Source organism: Chelonoidis abingdonii, chromosome 9 (assembly GCF_003597395.2).
Source record: "Chelonoidis abingdonii isolate Lonesome George chromosome 9, CheloAbing_2.0, whole genome shotgun sequence".
Lineage (NCBI taxonomy): Eukaryota > Metazoa > Chordata > Testudines > Testudinidae > Chelonoidis > Chelonoidis abingdonii.
In genome coordinates, this window is record NC_133777.1 from 60713931 (window position 1) to 60739606 (window position 25676).

At 41.6% G+C, this 25676-nt stretch overlaps 1 protein-coding gene across 7 annotated transcripts in view; it reads left to right on the forward strand.

The window, feature by feature from the left end:
- Nucleotides 1-25676, forward strand: part of NEDD4 (NEDD4 E3 ubiquitin protein ligase) — a 111928-nt gene that overhangs the window by 80877 nt on the left and 5375 nt on the right. For 4 of the 7 annotated variants that reach the window (XM_032777638.2, XM_032777639.2, XM_032777635.2 and 1 more), the window contains 15 exons: nucleotides 2493-2595; nucleotides 3871-4031; nucleotides 4795-4912; nucleotides 5031-5198; nucleotides 7878-7943; nucleotides 8614-8733; nucleotides 10237-10440; nucleotides 12555-12632; nucleotides 12909-12963; nucleotides 13053-13111; nucleotides 13662-13727; nucleotides 14844-15073; nucleotides 15725-15846; nucleotides 15941-16011; nucleotides 25049-25144. In XM_032777638.2, the coding sequence (XP_032633529.1) occupies nucleotides 2493-2595; nucleotides 3871-4031; nucleotides 4795-4912; nucleotides 5031-5198; nucleotides 7878-7943; nucleotides 8614-8733; nucleotides 10237-10440; nucleotides 12555-12632; nucleotides 12909-12963; nucleotides 13053-13111; nucleotides 13662-13727; nucleotides 14844-15073; nucleotides 15725-15846; nucleotides 15941-16011; nucleotides 25049-25144 (1717 nt within the window). The other 3 variants (XM_032777636.2, XM_075069595.1, XM_075069594.1) reach the window with 3 other exon arrangements.

Below are 25676 nucleotides of genomic sequence, written 5' to 3' on the forward strand. Positions count from 1 at the left end.
TCAATAAAGCAGTATATTCTTCTTCGAGTGAGTGCTCATATCCATTCCAGTTAGATATGCGCGCGCGCTGCGTGCACGTTCGTCAGAAGACTTTTTACCCTAGCAACACTCAGTGGGTCGGCTGGGCACCCCCTGGAGTGGCGCCGCTATGGCACTGGATATATACCTCAGCCCACCCAGCCACCCTTCAGTTCCTTCTTACCGCCCGTGTCGATCGTTGGAACAGTGGAGTGCGGCTTAGCTGACCTCCACGCCCCCTAGCTACTCGTAGTTTCTCGTTCATTATCATGTATATAGTTATAATTCCATATGTGTGTGAGTATAGTTATACGTTTCTTCCTTGATAGTATAGTTAGTTTAGTAATAGTCAGTGGGGTTCGGGGAGTAGCCCCTTCCCCAGCACCTCAATAAAGCAGTATATTAATGTAATAATAAATCAATGTTGGCACTTGTTTAAATTTCTGAAGACTAATTTTAAATTATAACATTTTTTTTTCAGCAGCATGTGAGATAAAGTTCCTGGGGCTAAAATAATAACATAGTCCACTTGTAACTGTTATACATGACATCGTAAAATCACTACCCAGTATTATACCATATTTGAACCATTTTAGCTGTCAACTGTATTCTCCTCTAATCTAGAAACGATGTTCTTTTTTGTGTGTGACTTAATCCAAGTAAGTTACATTTGACTGCAGTTAAAAATATAATTTATTTTTTCATTTAAAAAGTATTTAGTCCTATAAGTATATATTACGGAAGCCAGGAATTTTAAAAACACAAACAGTGTGAACCTTATTATTCTATCCCTGACCCAAACACTACAGTTTTCATCTTCTTTTCTACATGTAGGCACTTAAGCTACAGAAAATTGAACATTGCTTAATTATTGCTGAAAATGTGCCTACATTTAATAAACACAAACTTTTTAAGGAAATATGGATGTTAACTTTTTCCAATTGATTTCTGTTTAAAAATATAGCTAGAAAGTCTTTGTGCTGTAGTGGAATCTTCGTTTCTTTTTAACTAACTAGGAAGTAAGGGTAGTATTTCAAATTCAAAAGAGTAAATGAATGTCGTCTCCAAGTTACTTTCCTTTCAGAGTTAGGAAAGGCATACATATTTTTCTTTTTTGCAAACCTATGAAAAATCCACACTTGCTGCATTCGTAAAATCCCCTCAAGTGCTGCTATTGTTGTTCACAAATCTACCTCAATAGTCTCTCCAAGACATGAGTTTAACAGTGCTGTACAATGGAAAGGCAGTGCCACAGATCCAGAAGTGCTGTAAAGCCAGCCAGTCAGTAGGCAAATTAACTAACCCCATTTTCAGAACTGTGCTCAAATTGACCTCAACAATCAATAAACCAGGTTAGCTAATTCTCTGAAAAGCAAAAAGATAAAATTGATATGAAAAATGTTTTCACATTCCTAGTATTACTGCAGCATAGCGCTAACTACTAAAAGGTAATTTTAAGGTTTTTGAGGAGAAAAGTAGGCATGCAGAACTGAGTGTTCCTCTAAATATAAGTTTTCCAGTGTGGTCTGCGCTAAACAGTAGTTCAAACACTGGCTATCGGTGATGGTGGTGGTATACCTCTTAGTTTTTTATCAGTTTGCATTGCACGTTGTGGAAACTTTCATGAGAGCACAATGAAATTGCCTTTTCAGTTCACTTAATAAATATTATGGCCTACTCCAAAAAAAAAAAAAAAAAAAGAGGGTAGAAATATTTCACTACCAATGTGTAATTGTTGCTAATTAGTTATTACTTTGAAATAGAAGTTATAAATTTCTTGGCACTTCAGATTAAACCTGTGTCTATAATTGTAAATGTTCAGTAATGTTATTTCACCATAACACTTGAAGTAATAAAACTGTTTCAACTAAATTTTCACAAAAGAATCTTTGTCACATACTTTAATGAGATAGCTGGCAAATTCCTATTTACCTTTGAAAAATCTGGTAACTGGTTTCTCTGGTTGCACTACTCTTCCTCACCCCAAGAAACTTACTTTTTCAGGATTATAATCAGGTAAACTTGATGTATTCAAGATATATTGGAGCATAAGCTTTCATGGGTGACTACCAGACTAACACGGCTACCCCTCTGATACTTGATGTACTCAGACATCCACTCTATAGAGATTTTTGATAACAGAACTAAGTAGGCTTCCTAATTAAATATTTGGGTCTTTTAGGTAGCTTTTTGTGTGTTACAAAATTTCAAGATTATTTCAAAGCTTTCTATTTTATCTTGAAAGTATCCCAATAGCAACTTTCACAGTAGATGCCAATTACCATTGCTTTGATAGCAAAAAAAGTACAGATTATTTTTCAGACTGTTTAAATCAGATTGCATGGTTTTTCTGTATAGGATTCGTAGTCTGAGCAAAAGTTACAAAAATAATCTTGTATTTTTCACTAGTGTGACAAAATGGTAACGATTTTATTTAATATCATTGTAAAATAACAATTTTTTCTCTTCTGCAGTCACAAGTCAAGAGTTAAAGGTCACCTAAGATTAAAAATGACATATTTACCTAAAAACAATGGATCTGAAGAAGAAAACACAGAACAGGTGGAAGACCTGGAGGTGAGAAAACTGTTTGGTGCTGAAGAGCATATAGTCTGACTTGTTCTTGTAACTCTAGCTAATAAAAGTTGTTAGGCATAAAAAAATCTTTTAAAAATGATGAAGCTGCAAGCAACCTTGTAGAAATTTGATAAATCAGTTAGTTTGGTATCAGAAGGAGATCCAAAATTCCTGTACCATGTCTTGTTTAATTGTGATGTTAAAGCATTCCCATCATTTTTTTAAAAATTTTTCTCACCTTTATATAGCTGTAATTCTGCAGAAAACAGACAGCGGTTGTAAAAATCTAAGTCAACAGATGATGATGATACAAGCAAAAATATTTGCTGACCTCTAGCTTTAGTGTCTATAAGTGATTGGGAATAACATTTTCCAGTATTTCCATCTTCCTATGTAATATTGTTAACCAGTCATCATAATGATGATCTGCTCTGTTACAAAAACTTGAACTTTATCCAGTGGAAGAGAGTTTTCTTTCTTTAGCTATTTTATTTTCTAATTATTTAGTAATTACATCCAATTTAGATGTAAAGGTCTTTTCCCCAACTCTTTAAACAGCTATTTCAACAGCACCACTTCTGCATGTGTAGATAAAACAGTTTCTGTTATGAAACCCATACATTAAGCAGATACATCTACTACAGATTTATGGAATGGACCCTTGCATATGAAACTCCTTAATTTTAAAATCCAGTGAGTGTCTTTCCTATTCCCAAACCAGAAAATAACAAATTTATATATATTAAGCTTAAGTAGGATTAAGCTTAAGGTGCTACAGTAATACAAATAATAAAAACAGATACTGCTCCTTCACTTCTCTGTGTCCATACAAGTTTAAATTTAGTTTGTGGCAATACATTTTAAAGTGGCTAGGCCCATGCTATGTACATGCTGACACTGAAAAACAACTAATAAAATGCATTATCAAGGACTTCATGGGGAAAGCTAAATGGTGTGAGAATTGTTACAGTGGAACTGGATTGTACTCCTCCCTACATCTCACTTAACATTTTGTTAGTGCTGATTGCCATCTTAAAATACTTTAAAATCAATCCATGTGCTGTAGACATTTTATATTGGGAAGTCTAAGGGATGCACTTAAAATCCAGGAGTGAAGATAGCTTAATACTTATCACAGAAGATGTGATTTTTTGATAAGGTATTGAATAAGAGGACAGTGGCTTGATATACTGGGACATGTCTCCTTTTACAGGTTTAACATTAACTAAGTAAAGGTACTTAACATTCATTAGTTATTAACCTTGTGTCTCATAGCCTGGCTGGATTATATTGGACCAACCGGATGCTGCTTGCCAGCAGCAACAGGAATCTCCTCCTCTACCTCCAGGCTGGGAAGAAAGACAAGATATCCTTGGTAGGACCTACTATGTCAACCATGAATCTAGAAGAACACAATGGAAAAGACCAACTGCTCAGTATGTCCTCTGACTTTTAAGATTCAAAGTATACTTTACTGTGACTGGCAATTCATTTTTGTCATTCTGTACAATACTGCAAGTCAAGGAATGAATAGCTCAGGAATTAGTAGTGGAGATTTTCATTTTAATTTTTTCTGTATGTCCACATTTCAAATAAAAAGTGTATTAAGTCTGATTAGCTAAACTGTTTTAGTTTACTGCTGTTTGAGCCAGCTAAATAATGCAAGTTAGCTAACCCAACTTAACACCTTCTATTTACAGTGTAGACTTACTATAATGATCAAAAACATTTGTTATACTTTGGCTGGTGAGCAATTCAACTTGCACAGTACTCAGTCCATTTTCCAAAGTGACGAATATTCACAAGTAGTTTCCATTATGCAGGAAATACATATAGTCTCAGCAGAGACTAATAATGATTGTGCATGGAGAAGAAATTTCTTTCATGCCTCTAATACTGCTTCCTCTTTACCAGTAGCAGTCACCTGAAATCCTTCTCATGTGGTTTGCATAATCTCTCCTTCCAGCACATGAACTATTAAAATATTTTTGCTGTTTTGTTCCTTTGTTTGACTCCTCCTTCTGCTCCCTATTTCTCTCTACTCTTCTGCTTTCTCCTGAACTTAAGTTCATTTTGTAGCTTCTGGTTGCTACTCCTATTGGGAAAAGTGGCCATAAGCAATGGTTTTGTTCCTAGTCTGGTCTGTTACAAACTTTACTGTTGGTACTGTTTATTGTACTATTGCTTGCTTTTGTTCAGGGACAATCTCGCTGATGTTGACAATGGTAATATTCATTTGGAGGCACAGCATGCATTTACCCATCGGCGACAGATAACAGAGGAAGCAGAAAATCTAGACAACAGAGATTCTCCTGAGGTAAAAACTGTATGGGTTTAAAATACAAATCAGTGTTTGCCTGTAGTCAAAAGGTTTGATTTGAGGTTTTGTAACCTAAAATATACTTTTTTTTTTCTTTTTTTCTCCTGAAAAAAAGAGCTGGGAAGTTATAACGGAAGATGAGGCCACTATGTACAGCAATCAGAATCTTCAAACACTACTGCCACAGAGCAGTTCTGATATGCAGTCTCACCTGGCAGAAGAATTGAATATCAGACTTACTACCTCTGGGAGTCCAGCCACTGGCCAGTCAACTTCCTCCAATGTAAGATAGCAATATTTTTCCAATTGTTTTAACGTGAATAGTAAATCTTCAAATTATTTTCCCAAAAGCCAATTCTTACCCAAATTTCTTATAGCAAATATTACGTAATATCACTTTGTAGTTACTGTACTGAGAAACTCTTAAATTAAGAGGGGAATACGAGTCCTAATTAGCTTCAGATAATTTTTTTTTATTTTGTCAGAGCTAGAATCCATATTTCAAACCAAGAGCATCCATCATTTAACTTCATTTCTAGCAGAGGCTTAAGGATAATCTTGGTATACTAGACCTACTCGCCAAATAAAATGTTTTTTCATGTTTCCTCACTTTGTTTTTGTAAATCAAGACTTTTTCCATGAGACCTGAAGTAGCATCTGCATTGAATTACCTGAGGTCTCAAATCTAGCTTCTGTTCTAGCTATCATGCTATTTAGAATACCACCAAAAAGTGCTACAGAAGGACACTACAGAAGGACATTTCCAGAACTGTACTTAAATTTACAGCAGTACATTTTTCAGGAGATATTAATACCATTAGCATTTCCTCTCGTGTGGGGTAAACTTGAGAGAAATAATTTACATTACTAAGACGGCGAAGTCAGGGATTGGAGACAACTGTGTTGTAACCTGATGCATTTTGAAAAATCCCCATACCATTAAAAGAAGCTTAGCCAGGGAGGTAAGGTGTGCTAAGCCATCAGAACTTTTGAGTTTTAGAATTTTCACTTACATCTCTAGTCCTTCTGATTTTGAAGATGCCATTCCATATATGAACTGAATGTAAACTGATAGTATTTTTGTGAGTCTGTAGACTGGCTTTTCCAGTGCTGCTGCTCTTTGCTTTACTAGCTAACACTGTACTCAACGTGGGGTTTGTCTACACAATGGGGTATCACACACTAAGTGGTGTGATTTCTAAAGTGCACTAATGTGTTGTGCATTAATTGGCCTGTATTAGATCCTGCTGATGTGCTTTAAGATACTTTAAATATTTAGTGAGCCACTAGTGGGGTTTACGCACACCAATTAATCTGCAGCATATTAGCGTGCTTTAGAAATCACACCCCCGTAGTACACATTACCCTTAATTTCTGCAGTTCAGAATCCTGTGGACAGCAGTGCAACTGTCACTTCATATTGTGGCTGCTTGGGAAGTCTGAACAGGAAAAGACGCAGAAGGTAAAGTTATTTTTAGGGAAAGGTCAGGTGCAAAAGATATCCTGTGCACCTCCCCTCCCAAAAAAGAGATGTAGAAGTAGAGCCTCGCTCTTTCTTTACAGTGTCCAGAAGACTAAAATAAGGAAGATCCATCCTTTCACTGCAGTTATCAACCTCTGAAGGGACTTGAAACAAAGCCTGCTCAGTTTCAGCAGCTGGAGTATATATGCTAGTAATATGACATGCTGGAGTAAGGTCCAGAGTTAACATCACTGTTGGAATTCCATCACCTTACTCAGAAACTAGATGACTTGCATGTTGCCTCCTTAGTACCGTATATACTCATTCATAACCCAAATATTTTTGGTAAAAAAGTGACTCATCAAAGAGCGGGGGTTGGCTTATAAACAGATCTACACCAAAATTTGATGATATTAAACTCTATGGAATCATTGAATTGAATATCAAATATAGGGATTGGCAACTTTTGGCACGTGGCCCCCCAGGGTAAGGAAGGAAGAGGCAGCCAGTACATCCCTTGGCCTGCGCCACTTCCTGACGCCCTCATTGGCCTGGAGCAGTGAACTGCAGCCAGTGGGAGCTGTGATCGGCCGAATCTGCAGACGCAGCAGGTAAACAAACTGGCCCGGCCCACCAGAGTGCTTACCCTGGTGGGCCACGTGCCAAAGGTTGCCAATCTCTGATCTAATACATTGTAGTTTTGCTTGCTTGGAGCGTCTGCAGGCATGGAGCTCTTCAGCCCCCTGTGGCCACAGTTTGCTATTCCCAGCCAATGGGGACTGTGGGAAGTGGCACCACTTCATGCAGTTCCCAGTGGCTTGGAAAAGCGAACTGTGGCCACAGGGAGCTGAAGGGCTCCATGCCTGCAGATGCTCCAAGTTAAACAACATGTCCCAACCCCCAGTGGCTTACCCTGATGGGCTGGGAGCCAAAGTTTTCCAGCCCCTGAAATATAGGGTCGACTTATGAAAGGGTCATGCAGTTTTTTTGCTATTTTTACCTATCCATCTTCGGGGGTCGTCTTATAAACGAATGGGCTAATGAATGTGTATATACCGTAGTTTTACTCCTCTACCTAATAGGTGTCTGGTGGTAAATTTTGGGATCCCTAACGTCAGAAGCATGAGTCTAGTTACAGGAAACAATAGCAATTTTGTAATAGCTGTGTCCTCAGGCTCAACTGTATTTTATAAATTAAATACTTAATGTGACTGAATGGTAACAATTCTAGTATCTTAATGCCTGTATATCAATTCATAGTCATTTGCAAATGGCGTTAGCTTCACTAGGTTCTAAACAGAAGTGCAAGTAGTAATAGACTCCATGAGCAGATGGTTAATACCTCTTACAATATTTTAAATAAACATTCCTTTGCTGAAAAAATGAGGTATCTTGAATGAAAACTGAATATTTTCTTTGTTGCATTATCATTACATTGCTCGGTAGCATCAAAAAAGCAACCATCATAAGTGATTTACAGTTCTCTTTCATAATTTCAAGAACCATTCCAGCAGAAGAGGTAGCCTGCAAACATACAGAGTTGAGGAACAGCCTGCACTTCCTGTGGTAGGTTATATTCCAAAAACCACACGATTTTGTAGAGCATAGGAATCTGAAAATTCACTACTTGTGAAAGAATTTTTTTACCATGGGTAAACTATTGAAACACAGGTGAGATTTGACCTTCAGCTTCTGGCAGCTATCCTGACAAAATCAAATTGTGGGGCTTGCAAGATTGGAGTCCCAACATACGGCTTCCATCTTCCAAGTTCACATTTTTAGTTTAATGATGGATTTAATGTAGGGTTGTAGCCTGGAGGAGGGAAGAATTTTAACATGTAGATGTGAGAGTTGTTTTGTTTTTTTTTAAAATAAATCATCTTGCTTTATCAACAATATAATTCTAGCATTTTTGCATTGTGCTCCCATACTCCATTGCAGCTTCGTAGTAACTTAACAGCCATAAATTCTAGGCTAAAACAGCCAAACCGAAAGAGATTTTCTTTAAACATATTTTCCATCAACTCAGATGGTTGTTTTGAGTGAAAAGGATGTGGTTGGCTTCTATGGTTTCATGTTATCCAATATGGATTTAAACATCTTTACTGTGTTTTACCCACTATTTAAACAACTAAAAACTTTCCCTGTGTGACTTCTGATTTGGGGAAATCTGATGGATGAAGCTTATTTGCTAGTCAGTAATTTCCTACAGTAATATTTTCCTCTTTAATTTTAGTTACTTTCTACTTCATCTGGATTACCTCCAGGCTGGGAAGAAAGGCAAGATGAAAAAGGAAGGTCATATTATATAGATCACAATTCCAGAACGACTACCTGGGTAAAACCTGTTGTGCAGGTATTTTTTAGTTCTCTCCATTGTTTCATTCATATATCCTGGAATTAAAAGATACTGAATAGCTACTTCAAATCAAATAATCTTTTTGAATACACTACACAATGATGGAACTTGTGTAGAGACCCATTCGGTGAAACCAAAGTCTGAAATATGTAAACCATGTTAAAGACTAGTGGTCAATATGTGAGGGTAGAGAGCTGGTATTTTTCATATGTTAAACCAGTTCTCTTTATTATTGCTGTATTGCACATTATTTTTTTCAATACTCCAGAACAACCCTTTGTTCCTCAACTCTCCTCTAGTCCTGCTTCAAGAACTTTTTAAGGAAATTCTTATTCCCTTAAATTTTTACATGGAGAATCTGAATATCTGACTGTACTGCAAACTATTCTGTTTTATGTAAATGTCCACATTTATCAAATGCATTTTAATGTATAGAACCTCATGCATTAAGCAATACAAGTTGTATAAATGGGCCCTGAAACGTCTTAGTATTGCGAGGCCTTTAAGACTGCAGTAAACTTTGAGACCTTAATCAGTGGCTATCACTCAGTTTTGCTGATACTCGGTTTGAGCAAATCTGTGTAGTGTGTAGTAGTTACCTTATGAAAAAGTCACCACCAATCAAAGAGACAGGTACTGCAGTAGGAAGAAGTATGTTGATCTCCAAGGTTTTAAAATAGCTTTCTTACCTACCAGTGGGAAGGGAGTCCCAGTCTACATAACATGATACATGAAAGACCAATTTAGAGTAAGCTGCTCCCCCTCGTGACAATTTGAAGAGAGTCAGCCTCAGTACAACTACAGCAATTAAACATAAACTGACAATAGAAAGTTGCATTTGGAGCTGGATTTGGAGTAAACTTTTCAACACTCTGTTCTAAGCAAAGGCGTTGTATATCTTAAATTTCTCATTGGAAATAGTGTAAATACTCTGTTAGTGTTGATTGTCATACTGCTTCAGAGATAATACTGCATCTCTTGTGAGAATAAGAGGGACTCTATCACTGGGAACAACAGGGAAACAAAAGTAGTTTATATTAATAGGAATTCACTATGTTCACTTGAGGGTTTAAATGTACCATTGGCATTTTTATCTAATTTTGACATGCCTGCAATGAGATCATACTCCTGTAGCTATCACATCAGTCAATTACTTGATTATGTCATCAGACTGAATTGAGTATTGAGTGAATTACATGAATTTAGTAACAGGAGAGAATTATTTGGGAGAAACCTATTTTAACGAAATATGTTTGAATAATAAAAGGGTTGAGGAACACTCTCTGGAATAACAAAAATAATGGAAAAACTCAGAGTAACTATATTTAACTTGCCTGGGTACGAAGGTGTCTCTTTACAGTAAACGTATTAGGACCACTCCATTCACATCTCCAAAAACCCTTGCTATTTTCAGCTTTTAACATGAATTTTTTATATTACACTGGCTTTGTGTTCAGTCCAAAATGTACATAACTTTATTTTTCTTATCTAATATGATAGACTACAATAGAAACAAGTCAACTATCAACTGTCCAAAGTACTCCAACAGGACGTCAACCACAAACATCAAGTGATTCATCAGAACAGTCTTCTAATCAACAACCTGAAGTAGAGCAAGGATTTCTCCCTAAAGGCTGGGAAGTCCGACATGCACCAAATGGGAGACCATTCTTTATTGACCACAATACCAAAACTACTACATGGGTAACTTGCTTTCAATTCAAAAGTAATTGCCTAAAGTCAAATCCTGGCCCCATTAAAGTCAATGGGCATTTTGCCACTGACTAAACTGGGGTCAGGATTTCATCGCATATCTTTTTTCAAAGTAGGGTTATCCTATTGTAGATTTAATGTGTTAGTTGTATGAATCAAACTAGTGCCGGTATCCTATTTGTAGTATTTATCTTCCGACCTCATGCAAGAGGTGGTATACTGTCAACTTCTATCATTGGATCAGCAAGGAGGTAAGAGGGCTCTGTAGGACATATCAGGGATGGCGAAATCAGGGGACAGGAAGGGGCTAGTGCCGCTGCAATGGAAATATTGGGGAAAGCTAATTGTATGTTTCTGTCCCCCTAATATTTTCTGCCTCCACAATATCTCATGGAGTCAAGAGCAGAACTCTGTTTCCACACTCAAGAAGGTGGAGGTGGGAGAGGGATCCAGAGGGATCCAGAGGGAGGAGCTCGTGCTGCAGTGCACAAGGTCAGGCTGTCTGCCACAGAGTGGGTAGGAGCGACTCTCCTCTTCCCTCCTTCCAGCCATCAGGGGTCCCAATGGAGACACTCGGCCCGAAGGAGGGGCAGGAGCATGTGCCCAGCCATCAGGGCTAGATGGGAGTAATGGGGCATCAACACATAGGGCACCAGCTGCCTGAAGGGATGGGGAACCACAGTACACCAAAGAACTGCTGTAGGAATGACAATAGGAACTGCTGGGAATACCTCTTCCGAGCTGGGAGCTGACTATTTCTCTTCCTCCCCCACCAGCTGCCCCCAACCAAGTTTCAATAGCTCCCCCTCTTATCCTTCCATTCCCAGCAAGCTTCCACCTCCTTGGTAATCAAGGCTGATGTATGTAGTTGAACACACATGCTAAGAAGAAATTGATTGAAGCACTCTGTCTTGCAGCTGCGAAACCCCTATATTTTGGCAGATGACTATCCGTCAGCAGTTCTGTAAGACTGTTGGAGGTGGTTGCAGGCATGTGCTGTTAGTGGAAAACACCTTTGTAAACTTCAGGCTTGTCTGCGTGGGCAGGCTAGCACTCAGGGAGCTAGAGTGTAAATTTAAAGCACACTCGCTACACTAACTTGCCATGTAGGTACTCTTACTGTGTACTAAGGACATGTCTACACTTACCGTGGATCGGTGCTGTGGCAATCGATCCACTGGGGGTCAGTGTAGTGGCTCTAGTGAAAACCTGCTGAATCGACCGCCAATTGCTCTCCCATAGACTCCTGTATTCCACCGAAACAAGAAGTATAAGGTAGGTGGATGGGAGAGTTTCTCCCGTCGACCCAGCCTGGTGTAGACACGGCAGTACGTCAACCTAAGCTACATCGACTCCAGCTATGTTATTCACATAGCTGGAGTTGCATAATCTTGCAGCAGGTCCTTAGGTCAACCTAAGAGTAGTTTAGCTAATACACTTCCAGAGTGCATTAAATTAACTTGCACAAAGGGATTCTTACTGCTCAGTAAGACTGTCCATGTGGGGAGTTAGTGTGGTGTAGCTAATGTGCACAGCTGTAAATCTTACTACCGTGAACATACCTCATGTATACAATTCAGGTTGTGTAGGGTATCCATGAATTTTTAAAACTACAGCCTGCAGTACAGATGATCTTAGTGAAGCAGCTCTTAGTGAATAGTTTAAATATTTGAAGATCCAAAACTTTCCAAACAACGAGTTAGGGCTCTTTTCAGGTGGTAGAGAAACATTCAGGTTTAGGTAGTAGATTCAAAATGAAGAGTAGTCTCTTCTTGGTTGCGGAAGAATTTCACTCAGAGAATCAAGGTGTTCCAAAGACATTTTGTGGAATGGTTAACCTGATTCAATTGCTCTTAAACAAAATTGGATTCATGAATATTGTTGCTAATAAGATGAGAATTTAGATAAGCCTGGAAACTTAAAGGTGACCATAAGGAACTGGAAAACTGAAAATTCCTGTGACGCTAGTTTGGCTAGGGAATGTGTATTAATTGTCTAGCTCTGAGTAAGAGTAGTCTGTCTTGGTCATTACAAAATCAGGAAAGCATTAAAGTAGCATTAATCCTTTTCTCTCTGTTAAGAAGTGTTTTATTATGTTTTCAAAGGAAGATCCAAGATTGAAAATTCCAGCTCATCTGAGGAAAAAGACATCTCTAGATCCTGTAGATTTAGGCCCCTTGCCAGTAAGTGAAATTGTGTGTTTTTTTGTTCTGAGGCTGATCTAATTTAAATATTTAAACTAGGTTAGTGCAAACAAAGTTATGATACACTTTTAATATATTTAATATAAAGTATATAGCCAACACTCAAATTTTGAATCACATTGCTGAGACTTCAGTAATTATAACTTGATATAATATACAAATACTGCAATTCACCTACTATCTTGATTAAATTGTTAGCATTTGTTGTAGACAGGATATAGAAGAATTAGTATTAAAAGATTACTCTTCTTATAGCCAGGATGGGAAGAGAGAACTCACACAGATGGAAGAATATTCTACATAAACCACAGTATGTACAATATAGTATCTCCTTGTAAGTTATGTAATTCATTACTGAATCAGATCTAAATTAGTGACACTAACTTAAATGTCTTGCAGATACAAAAAAAACGCAATGGGAAGATCCTCGATTGCAGAATGTAGCAATAACCGGACCAGTAAGACTTTTTATAGAGATTTTTTATATTTTTGAAAAAAATATTAACAGAAGTTAAATGAAATTTTACCACTGTTCTCAAATATTCAGTCTCGAATGCCTGATTTCTGTAGTGCTTGAAAGTAACAGACTTGAGAAGGCATATCTGAAAATGAAATATCTGTATTTCTAGATCTGTTATCCCTTAGAAGTAATCTTTAAATGAAGAAGAAACATTGAGTCCATTTGAAAAGCAGAGAATTTTCTCAATAGAGAAAGCAATATTTTTGAAGTTACTGACAACTCTGTTTGTGGTATATTTAGCTGTGCTGTGCAGAATAAAATGAATTTAATCTTTGACCTAACATAAGCTTGCAGAAGATGAAACTTTTTCTTTAAAAGAAATTTATTTCTGTTCCAAAAGGAAACTAATTTCCTAGCTGTGATACTTAATATGACAGATAAAACTGTCAGCAATGCTAATTACAAATTACAATTTCAGACAGGATTTCAGTTTTAAAACATTTTTTTTTTTTTAGTAATGAAGTATCTTTTTACTTGTTTGTTCGAAGGCTGTGCCTTATTCCAGGGATTATAAACGAAAGTATGAATTCTTCAGAAAGAAGTTGAAGAAGCAGGTTAGTGGTCTACTAATACCATACAAAACCATGAGAAACCTCTCAATATAAACTCAATAGGCCAGATTTTCCAATGCTTACTCCATTGCAAGAGCAACATATGAGGGTTGGAAAGCAGCCAGATCAGGCAGCTGACAGTTTTCCCCATCGGGAGCTTTCAGATGGCATAAACCCAATGTGCTTGACCTCTCCCTCTTGACACTAGCATAAAGAGCATGTCAGGGAGGGATGGGGGGAGGAAGTATGGCTGTAGCAGGCTGTGTTCTGATAACTCTAAACTAACATAAGAGCATTCCTGAGGCTATTATAGCCAATACAGGAAGTCTGGGTAGTGCAGAGTCTCTCTGAGAATCAAGGAGCCATAACTAGGTCCCTGGTGGTCATGATCTCCCCCATCCCTACCTGCTCCATCTTTGTAAATGTGGATTACGGGCTTGTCCACACGGTTCAGCAATATGGACTAGAGGGATGTTGATACTGGAATATGTTAACGTGCACTTGAGAACTTTTAGTTTGTGCCATCAGGGACTACATGGCCCAGTTAATGTGCAACATTTTGGTACATTTTAAAATTCACATCCCTCTAGTGCACTTTACCACACTGTGTAGACAAGCCTTAAGGTAGGGACTGCATTGAAAATGACTGAACTTATTGTATGTGATCTGTTGAAAACTGAAAAAACATAAAGTGAAAATTTTGGTGCTAGGGTGCCATCTGGCATCAGGGCACTTGGTTTGATAGCCATACTAGGCATATCATTACCTGTATTCGTCATGACACCGAGAAGAGATTTTTGATAGTAGATAATTGTTTAGCACAAAAAGGCATAATGGAAGATGCAACTAAACAGCTCAGATTAGGGGGAAGGCACTTGATTTAAACTATGAGGGTAACTAACCATTGGAGCAACTTACCTAGGGATATGGTGGATTCTCCACTATTTATTTTAAATCAAGGTTGGATGTCTGTCTAAAAGATATTGTGCAGCTCAAACAGAAGTTATGGGCTTGATAGCAGAAATTATTGGGAGTGACTCCATGACCACTATTATTCAGGAGTCAGACCAAGTGCAGTGTTGATTATTCAGTTCTCCTATTTTTCCTATTCCTTTTCAGAGTGATATTCCGAACAGATTTGAAATGAAACTTCACCGTACAACAATCCTTGAAGATTCTTACAGAAGAATTATAGCTGTAAAGAGAGCAGATTTCCTTAAAGCAAGACTCTGGATTGAGTTTGATGGTGAAAAAGGCTTAGATTATGGAGGAGTGGCCAGAGAATGGTTCTTCCTTCTCTCTAAAGAAATGTTTAATCCCTATTATGGATTGTTTGAATATTCTGCCACGTAAGTAAAAAGGAAAATACAGGTTGGGGGAAGTAGCTTCAGTTTAATCTCCAGCATGAACTTAAATGCTGCAAATGTTGTTATAATTTTAAGCAAGTTTTGGTATATACTACTGTTGGCTCAGCAAGAGAATATTGTGTTGTCCCAGAAACCATAGTCCTATATTTTACTGTTAGTCTGAAAGGAACTGTCATAGTCTTTGTACTGACAAGTGTCAGTTTGCAGCCAATGTCTCTGTTCCTATAATTCTTTATAACATTCATGATTGGCTATATATTTAGAACAAACACAATAACATTTCTTCTTGAATTAATGCTTGTGTCCATTCTCACTTTACAGAAATGGCTGAACAAATTTGTAAAATAAGAGGGATTTAACGGTAACAAACAAAACACAGTGAAACCCTGATCCCATTAAAATAGTTTTACCGTTTTCTTCAGTGGGGCAGTGACTTCACTGATGGTTTCTGTCGGTGTTTTGAAACTTCAGTCCTACTAAATTTACAGTTGCCTGCACTTAACATGCTTTAATATTAAATTAGTAACTCTATAAACCACGTGTTTTTATGAGCGATACTAAGATTTCTTTCAAATCATTAGCTGTGGTAATTGTTCATGCAAAATTTTGCAAATGGTGTTTTCTTCCTCTTAGGGATAACTACACTCTGCAGATCAATCCAAACTCTGGATTGTGCAATGAAGATCATCTCTCGTACTTCAAGTTTATAGGACGTGTAGCTGGAATGGCTGTTTACCATGGCAAGCTGCTGGATGGTTAGTATTTATTCTGCATAATACAGTATGCAGATCAATATTGTGTTTTTGAATTTGATTTATCTAACTTGAATACTCTTTTTACTCTTTTGAGGCTTTTTTATTCGACCTTTTTACAAGATGATGCTTCAAAAACCAATAACGCTTCATGATATGGAATCTGTGGTATGTAAATTCTGCTGCCATCATGCATGTTAAGTTTTAATCTTTACACAAAAAGTTTTTGAATACTAAATACAAATGTACACTTTGAATCCTTAGCTCCTCGCTTCTTAAAACAAAATACATGTAAAATTTTCATAGATGTTGAAGTGGCTTAGAAGCCTGAGGCCCACAAAAAGTCACTGGGATGTAAACTACTAAGTCATTTAAGCTCACTTGGAAACTTTAAACCATCTGTGATGTTCACTTAAATTATTTCTAGGACAGCAATGTGGTTTAATGTCTTATCACAAAGGACCAAGAGTTGGGTTTCCTGTCTTATTCCTAGTTCACTACTTTATTTTCTGACGTATGATTATCAAAAGCAGTATATACCTTCCACACCAGGATATTGGGTAGCTTAATTAATACAAAGTATTCTGAGATGCTCAGAATAAATATCATAAATGCAAAGTGTTGTCTTTTATTACAGTTTTTGTTCCCATAGTAATAAAGGTCTTACATTAAATTTTCACCTCTTTGGCTTCCATCTTTGGAAACTAGATGCCACATTATGGAAAATATTTTTCCAGTAACAGCATCTGGATTGTTCATGGGTCCCATCTAGAACAGTTGTTTTAGAGTATTCTGTTTAGAATACGCTATTCAGTGTCACTATTCTTTTCTGTAATATATACAGTTAATATACACAGAATAGTAATATAAATAGACCATTGGCAGTATCATGTATCTGGAATCTTTTTGTTCCGACAGTAACAAAGGTCTTGCCTTAAAATTTCACCCTTTATGGGATTCCATCTTTTTTTGCACTATTGCGTGCTCTGAATGCTTTACGTTCTCAGACCCTTCATAGTTACGCCTAGCAATATAGGAGAGAAGAATACTCCAGAAAAGGCTAAAATGTAAGGTCACAACATTGTGATGATGTGTTTTGTACACAATCTTATGTTCTATCAGCACTGAAGATATTTCAGGACTTCTATTTTAAACTTTAATGTCTGTTTTTTCTCTGAGTGTTCATCTGCACAGATTCCATTCTTCGTGTGTATGCACTTCATGCATGTGAAATTGGGTTCTTTTGAATAGCAGTGTGTCTTGGGTCTGTACCTGTGCCCACTGCCAGGATCACAGCAGGCTCTGATTCCCACCCTCTCCTCCTGAGCTGGTGACAGAAAGCCTCTCCTAAGGCTCCATCCTCCAGAAGTTTTAAGGTGGAGTCCCATACCAATCCCTTGGCATGCAAATCCAAGTTGATATCAGCTGTCCTTTCCTATTCCAAGAACATTGACGCCGAAATCTATAGGAAGAGTCTTGGTGCCAAATATAGTGGTACTAACATTGCCAGCACCATCCACTTAAGCACTGGGAGTCATGGCATTGAGCACTCCCATACTAAGACCCCTTTCCTCAGCGTAGACTACCTACTGTCTAGGTCAGCACCACTACTATACATGGTACCAAGACCTTTCTGTGGGACTGGGGACCAGATTCTCCTTTCATTGAGAAGCAATGGGAGGTCATTACCAAACCACCCAACCAAGCTTCCAGTTCAGATGCTGGTTTTAGTAAGGCTGTTCTACGGTCTATAAGTAGACCACCACTTCCCCATGTAGTGCTGTGGCAATTGTTTGTTACTTGCCAACAGTGGAATGGGTACACAGTCTTTCAGAGAATGAGAGAGAACTGTTATTTCTTCTTTGAGTGATTGCTCATATCCATTCCAGTTAGGTGTGCGCGCGCTGCGTGCACGTTTGTCGGAAGATTTTTACCCTAGCAACACTCAGTGGGTCGGCTGGCGCCCCCTGGAGTGACACTGCCATGGCGCCAGATATATACCCCCTGCCGACCCAACCGCCCCTCAGTTCCTTCTTACTGCCCGTGTCAGTCGTTGGAACAGTGGGGCGCGGCTTAGCTGATCTCCATCTCCCTAGCTTCTTGTAGTTTTTTCTTCGTTATTGTGTGTATAGTTCAATTTTCTATATTTCTACTTAGTTTTATTAGTTCTTTAACGTAGTTATTGTGTATAGTTAAGAGGGGTTGGGGATTAGCCCTTTCCCCTCACCCAGTGCCAGGGCCCATGCCCGGGTCACCGGGTTTCAAACCCTGCTCGGCTTGTCGTAAGCCGATGCCGACAGGAGATCCTCACAACTCCTGCCTTAAGTGCCTGGGGGAATCCCACCTCGCAGACAAGTGCCGCATCTGCAAGGCCTTCGAGCTGTGGACGAAAAAGGAGCGGGACTTTCGTCTCAAACAGCTCCTGATGGAGCACCCCTTACTCCTCCGCCCTCAGCACCAAGCGCCGGACAGTCTGCACCGGGGAGAAGTGCATCTTCAGCACCGGAGCGCATCGGTACCGCGAAGGCCCCTCGGCACCAACTGTCGCCGGCCCAGAAGCCTGTCCAGCACCGCTCTGTCTACCCTTGGGTCAAGGGGCACAAGACTCCTGCGACGACCGTGCCTACGTCACAGTCAGAGCACCCACCGAAGTTGGACCACCCGGCACCGACAACTGCCACGGCACCGACAACTTCAGCGCCGTTGATTCTAGCCTCGCAAGAGCCGTTGAGTCCAATGCCTGACAGTTCCCCGGCACACGCCATGGTTGAGCTTATTGTTCCCTCCATGCCGGAGGCATTCTCTATGGCAAGGGAGCTGATTGCCCTGACAGACCCTGCACTGCCTCAACCGCCAGTGCGGGTTATCCAATCAGTAGGTAAGCTGCCCTGCTGAGACCATCCTCGCTCGGCACCACTGAAAGGCACCCGACACGATCTAGGTCCCGCTGGCCTTCTCGGTCCCGTCACCGATCCCGGTCCCAACGCCGCTCGCAGTCCCAGTACCGCTCTCCATCTCGGTACCGGTCATACTCACGGCACTGTTTGAGATCGCGCTCGCTGACCCGATGCTCTCGGCACCAATCCAGCTCCCGGCACTGTTCACAGCGTCGCACCTCTTGCAGCCGCTCTCGACGTAGAGCTTCGAGGTCCCGGTCGACCTCCTGGCACCACTCTGGTCGCAGGTCCCAGTCTCATTCCCAGTACCGGTATGGCGCCCTGTACCGTTCTCTGGTGCCGTGTGGAGACGGATCAACCAGACGCAGAGACCCTTCCCAAGTGGTTTCAGCTCCTCCATGGCCGTCTCGCCACACATCAGTGTCATCACACGCAGACAATGCCTCCCACTCATACGACCGTGATTCAGATACTCACAGCCGAGTCTTCCAAGAGACCCACGGCCCAGACCAGGCACCTCATCAGTGGTCCTTCTGGACACCTTGGGCATATCACCAAGCCCAAGGGGGACCCGCAGTGACATCACGCTCCATTCCATCGGAACACCGGGTGCCAGAGGCCACTGTCAGCCGCCCCCCCTCCTGCAGGTACGGAGGAAGCTTCCATCCATGCATGGGACCCTCAGGTCCCACCGAACCCTGATGTCCCCCATAATCAGGAGACCATACAGGACCCACTCGTCCCGGGTCTTTCATCTTCCTCTTCCCTGGATGAAGCGATAGCGGGGACATCCTCATCGGGCCCACCTCCAATTGACCTCAGGGCACACCAGGACCTCCTGAGACGCGTCACCCTGAATATAAACCTCCAGGTGGAGGAGGTTCCGGAAGTTGAGGACCCCGTGGTAGATGTACTGTCAGTGGATGCACCAACTCGAGTGGCCTTACCGTTCATTCAATCAATTCAAGCTAAGGCAGATACCATCTGGCAATCTCTGGCATCTATTCCGCCCACGGCCAGAGGAGTGGAACGAAAGTAAATGGTGCCCTCTAAGGGGTACAAGTACTTATACATGCACCCTGCTCACTGGTCGTACAGTCTGTAAATGAATGGGAGCGCCATGGCCAGCAAGCCCCTGCCCCAGAATCTAAGGAGGCTAGGCGCATGGATTTGTTGGGCCGTAAAATCTACTCCGCAGGGGGTGTCCAACTCAGGGTGGCAAACCAGCAAACCCTACTTAGCAGTTATAATTACAACACCTGGGAGGTGGTAAGGGAATTCACAGAGCTGATCCCACAAGACTCCCGCCAAGAATTTAAGGCACTATTGGAGGAAGGAAAGAAAGTGGCAAGAACTTCTCTCCGGGCCTCGCTGGACGCTGCTGATTCGGCAGCCAGTACTGTGGCCTCTGGAATCACCATAAGGCGTATATCATGGCTTCAGGTGTCAGGCCTGCCACCTGAACTTCAGCACACTATCCAAGACTTGCCATTCGATGGCCAGGGTCTTCTCTCCAAGAAGACGGACCGTAGGCTACAGAGTCTGAAAGATAATTGAGTGATTATGCGTTCACTTGGGATGCATACACCACAGACTCAACAAAGATCCTTCCTCACCCAACCTCAACGCCCTTACCCTCCGCCTAGACCAAGACAGGACTTTGGCAGGAGACAAGGTCAAGGCAACCGCAGACGACAGTCTGGGCCTCAAGGGGGTCAGAATAACGGTCCCTCCAAGTCAACAACAGGATCCAAACCGAACTTTTGAAGGTGCGCCCGAGGGCGGTTTACCAGTTGTCTCCCAGGATTCTTTTCAGTTTTACAACCGCCTTTCCCCTTTCCTCCCTGCGTGGACCCAATTAACCTCAGATCTTTGGGTCCTACGCATGGTAGAATTCAGATACCACCTCCAGCTTCTTTCTCTCCCTCCCTCCCAACCCCCCTCCTTGTCCCTCTTCAGGGACCCCTCTCACGAGCAATTCCTCTTGCAAGAGGTATGGACACTCCTTGCCATGGGAGCTATAGAGGAGGTACCGAAGGACTTAAGGGGCAAGAGGTTCTATTCCCAGTACTTCCTAATCCCCAAGGCAAAAGGAAGCCTCAAGCCTATCCTAGACCTGCAAGGACTGAACAAGTTCTTGAAAAAGTTGAAGTTCCGCATAGTATCCCTGGGGACAATCGTCCCATCTTTGGATCCCGGAGACTGGTATGCCGCCCTCAACCTGAAGGATGCATATTTCCACATTTCCATTTACCCTCCACACAGACGGTACCTCTGGTTTTCAGCATTTCAGCATCAGCATTTTCAGTTTACGGTCCTTCCGTTTAGCCTCTCTGCAGCCCCTTGGGTATTCACGAAATGCATGGCTGTAGTCGCTGCCTCCCTCCGTCATCGTCAAATACATGTCTTCCTGTACCTTGACGATTGGCTCATTCGGGGGCCCTCCGAGGCCCAAGTCACCAGTCATGTGGGCGTCGTCAAGGACCTCTTCATGTGACTAGGCCTGATGATCAACCGAGAGAAATCTACTCTAGTGCCCACACAAAGAATAGAGTTCATTGGGGCCATCCTGGACTCCAATTTTGCAAGAGCCAGTTTACCATGACCCCTATTTCAGGCAATAGTATCAATCATACAAAGCCTTCAAAACTTCCTGACAACTTCGGCTCGCACTTGTCTCAGCCTCCTCGGTCACATGGCTGCCTGCACGTTCGTGACCAAGCACGTCAGACTACGTCTGTGTCCCCTTCAAACTTGGCTCTCCTCGGTTTACCGCCCAGGCAGGGACGCCATAGACATGGTAGTCATCATTCCCCCGAGCATCCTATGCTCCCTCGACTGGTGGCTGACACCCTCCCTGGTGTGTGCAGGACCGCCGTTCCATCTGCCATAGCCCTCCATGTCCCTGACAACGGACGCGTCATCTCTCAGCTGGGGTGTTCACCTCGGACATCTTCGCACTGAGGCCTTTGGTCGTCTCAGGAGCTGGCATTACACATAAATGTCCAAGAACTAAGAGCAGTCCACCTGGCACGCCAGGCGTTGCAGCAACACCTGCGGGGCCGTTGTGTCTTAGTGTTTTACAGACAACACAACGGCCATGTACTACATAAACAAGCAGGGAGGGACACGATACTCCCCCCTTTTGTCGGGAGGCAATCCAACTATGGGACTTTTGCATAGCCCACTCGATAGACCTGGTAGCGTCCTTTCTCCCAGAAGTTCAGAACACCCTGACAGATCAACTCAGCAGATCCTTCCTGTCTCACGCATGGTCGATTCGTCCAGACATTATACATTCTGTCTTCTAGAAGTGGGGATTTCCCCACATAGACCTCTTCGCTTCCCGCGAGAACAGAAAATGCCAGAGGTACTGCTCCTTCCAAGGTCTCTCCCAGCGTTCGATCTCGGACGCTTTCCTGATTCCATGGAAGAGCCATCTACTTTATGCCTTTCCACCATTCTCGTTAGTTCACAAGGTCCTATTAAAGCTCTGCAGGGACAGAGCTCGCCTGATCATGGTCGCCCCTGCGTGGCCCAGGCAACACTGGTACACCATGTTGCTCGACCTGTCGATAGCCAACCCAATCACCTTGCTTCGTCATCCAGACCTCATAACTCAGGACCACGGCAGGCTTCACCACCCAGACCTGCAGTCTCTTCACCTCACAGCATGGCTCCTGCGTGGTTAACCCAGTCAGAGTTACGTTGCTCTGCCCCAGTGCAACAAGTACTCCTGGGTAGCAGAAAACCTTCCACTTGGTCTACGTATCTGGCCAAGTGGAAGCATTTCTCCTGCTGGTGCGAACCACAAAATGTTACTCCCATTGAGGTCTCGATCCCCACTATTCTGGACTACCTCTGGTCTCTCAAACAGAAGGGCCTAGCGGTATCATCATTGAGGGTGCACTTGGCGGCCATTTCTACCTTCCACCCAGGAGAAAGTGGCCGCTCCGTGTTTTCACACCCTATGGTTTCCAGGTTCCTTAAGGGCTTGGAACGCCTATACCCTCAAGTACACCGCCCTGCCCCTACCTGGGACCTCAACCTAGTCTTAAACAGACTTACGGCTCCACCATTCGAGCCATTGGCAACTTGCTCGCTGCTATACCTGTCCTGGAAGACAATTTTCCTTGTAGCCATTACATCGGCCAGATAAGTCTCCGAGCTTCGGGCGCTCACGGTGGACCCACCGTATACAGCCTTTCACAAGGACAAGGTGGAGTTGTGACCCCCAACGTTCCTCCCTAAAGAGGTATCAGCCTTTCATACCAATCAGGACATGTTCCTTCCGGTCTTCTTCCCGGAACCACACTCATCAGGACGGAAACAACAATTGCACTCCCTAGATGTCCGTAGGGCGCTCGCATTTTATATTGAACGGACGAAGCCCTTTCATAAATCGCCCCAACTCTTTGTTGCAGTGGCAGACCAAATGAAGGGACTACCTGTCTCCTCCCAGAGGATCTCCGCTTGGGTGACGGCATGCATCCACACTTGCTATGACTTGGCTCATGTTCCCTCGGGCCATCTCACCGCACATTCTACCAGGGCTCAGGCTTCATCTGCTGCCTTCCTGGCTCACGTACCAATCCAGGAAATATGTCGCGCAGCTACCTGGTCCTTGGTCCACACCTTTGCTTCGCATTATGCTCTGGTTCAACAGTCTTGAGATGATGCAGCATTTGGCTCAGCAGTTTTGCATTCTGCCACATCTCACTCTGACCCCACCGCCTAGGTAAGGCTTGGGAATCACCTAACTGGAATGGATATGAGCAATCCCTCGAAGAAGAAAAGACGGTTACTCACCTTTGTAACTGTTGTTCTTCGAGATGTGTTGCTCATATCCATTCCAAACCTGCCCCCCTTCCCCATTGTCGGAGTAGCTGGCAAGAAGGAACTGAGGGGCGGTTGGGTTGATGGGTATATATCCGGCGCCATGGCGGCGCCACTCCAGGGGGCGCCCAGCCAACCCACCGAATGTTGCTAGGGTAAAAATCTTCCGACAAACGTGCACGCAGCGCACGCACACCTAACTAGAATGGATATGAGCAACACATCTCGAAGAACAACAGTTACAAAGGTGAGTAACCGTCTTTTACCTTACAATAACTATGGTTCTTTGAGATGCGATGTCTACCCAGATTCCATGATTTGTCCTCCTTCCCCACTGATTGGAGTCTTTCTCCTATTGGATGCTTATTGGTGATGTAAATGAGTGAGGGTTGCAGCTGCCACACCCTTTATGCCCTCATTTACAGTGAGTGAGAAGGTACTTAGGTCCTAGGCAACCCCCTGGACTCTTCTGTTCAAAAGAATCTGATCTCACTCTCATGGGCTATGTGCTTACCAAGAGTGGAATATGTGGCAACGACAAATCTTGAACCACGGTCACTGTAAGGTAAGTAACCATTCTATAGCTTAATATCTAATAAAGTGTGTTCTGCCTAATTTCCAGAGTTTGATCATTTTGAGAATGAAAGACTAGTGACCAAATACTGACCGCAATATCTAACATTCTCAGGCTTGATCTGCTGTTTCCAGATTTTTAGCTCACGTAGCAAACTTGAAGATTCATATTATTTTGCAAGAGATTTGAAAAGTTGTACTGCAGCAGGAGCACCTGCTTGAAGACTGGAGAATCAAAGCATTAGCCCAAACATACTCATATTTTAGAGAATATAATTATACATGAATTGATCTTGTGCCTTGATGAAGTACTAGAGTTTATCTAATCCTTCACCCTATGCGCACCATGATTAGTACTTTAAACAAGAGTACCCACCTTTATTGGGAGGGAGTAACTTGTGGTGGGCAATGTCCCATCCTGCTGATGGAAAAGGAATGGCACTGAAATTGGCAAGGGGAGAGAGTAAGTACGATCCATTGTTCTTGGCATGTGAGGATGCTGATTAAAGTGAATGACAGAAAATGGGGGATTCCTCAGCTCCAGCAAAGATGTGGAAGTTGGGAGTATCCCATAAAACAGAATAAAAAATACTTTATTCTTTAACCAAATTTTTCTTGTTTGTTTTGAAATTTCACTCGTTTGGATCACTGCATCATTAGGTGCACCTTCCAAAAAATAATGAGTTGTGCCTCACTTTTGAAGTACTCAAATGTAGTTCTTCTGTCTTCAATGTTGAAGGAAGTGATTTGTCTCTGTGGGCTTAACCAGACAAATATAAGTAGTTTCTCTGTTTACAGTGAGTTAAATGAAGACCTCAGTCTTTATTCAGTTGGGTTGGGTGTAAATATGGAACATGCTCTGTCTGTTTCAAGTAAGTCTTTTATATTTTCATTCTTAGGATAGTGAATATTACAATTCTCTGAGATGGATTCTTGAAAATGATCCAGCAGAATTGGATCTTAGGTTTATTGTTGATGAAGAACTCTTTGGACAGGTTTGTATATTGATGTTTTGGCTATTCTACTTTATATAAAGTAAAACATTTGTACAGTGGAACTGAGTGGGTTTCTCTGTACAATATTTAAAAATAGGATAAATACACGTTCACTTCAGAATTGTGTTGGGCTGTTCACTCATGCTTGTTGCTGTGGCTGGTACATATTCACTTAATGTTTTGCTAAAGTAGTTATAATTTGAGAAATGCCTGGGAAATGGCTGTTTCAACAAAGCTTTTGACACAATAAATTGTGCTTTTGACTGAACAGCAGCTACCATTTTTTAAATACAGCTGTTGTGGTAAATGCTTCTGCAGATTAAAATAAACATTCTAAAATGTCCTGTCACTTAAGTCTCAATGAAAACTGCATCCTTGTGATGGTTCTAGAAGTCCTGGAAATGAACAGAGATATTTTTGAAAAATACTGTTAGAAGTAGGTTTCCTTGACAAGTGTGAACATACTTCTTTGAGTTACACAAGCAAAAATATGGAACTAACTTTGTTAGTGGAGGGAATCTGTGCAAGACTT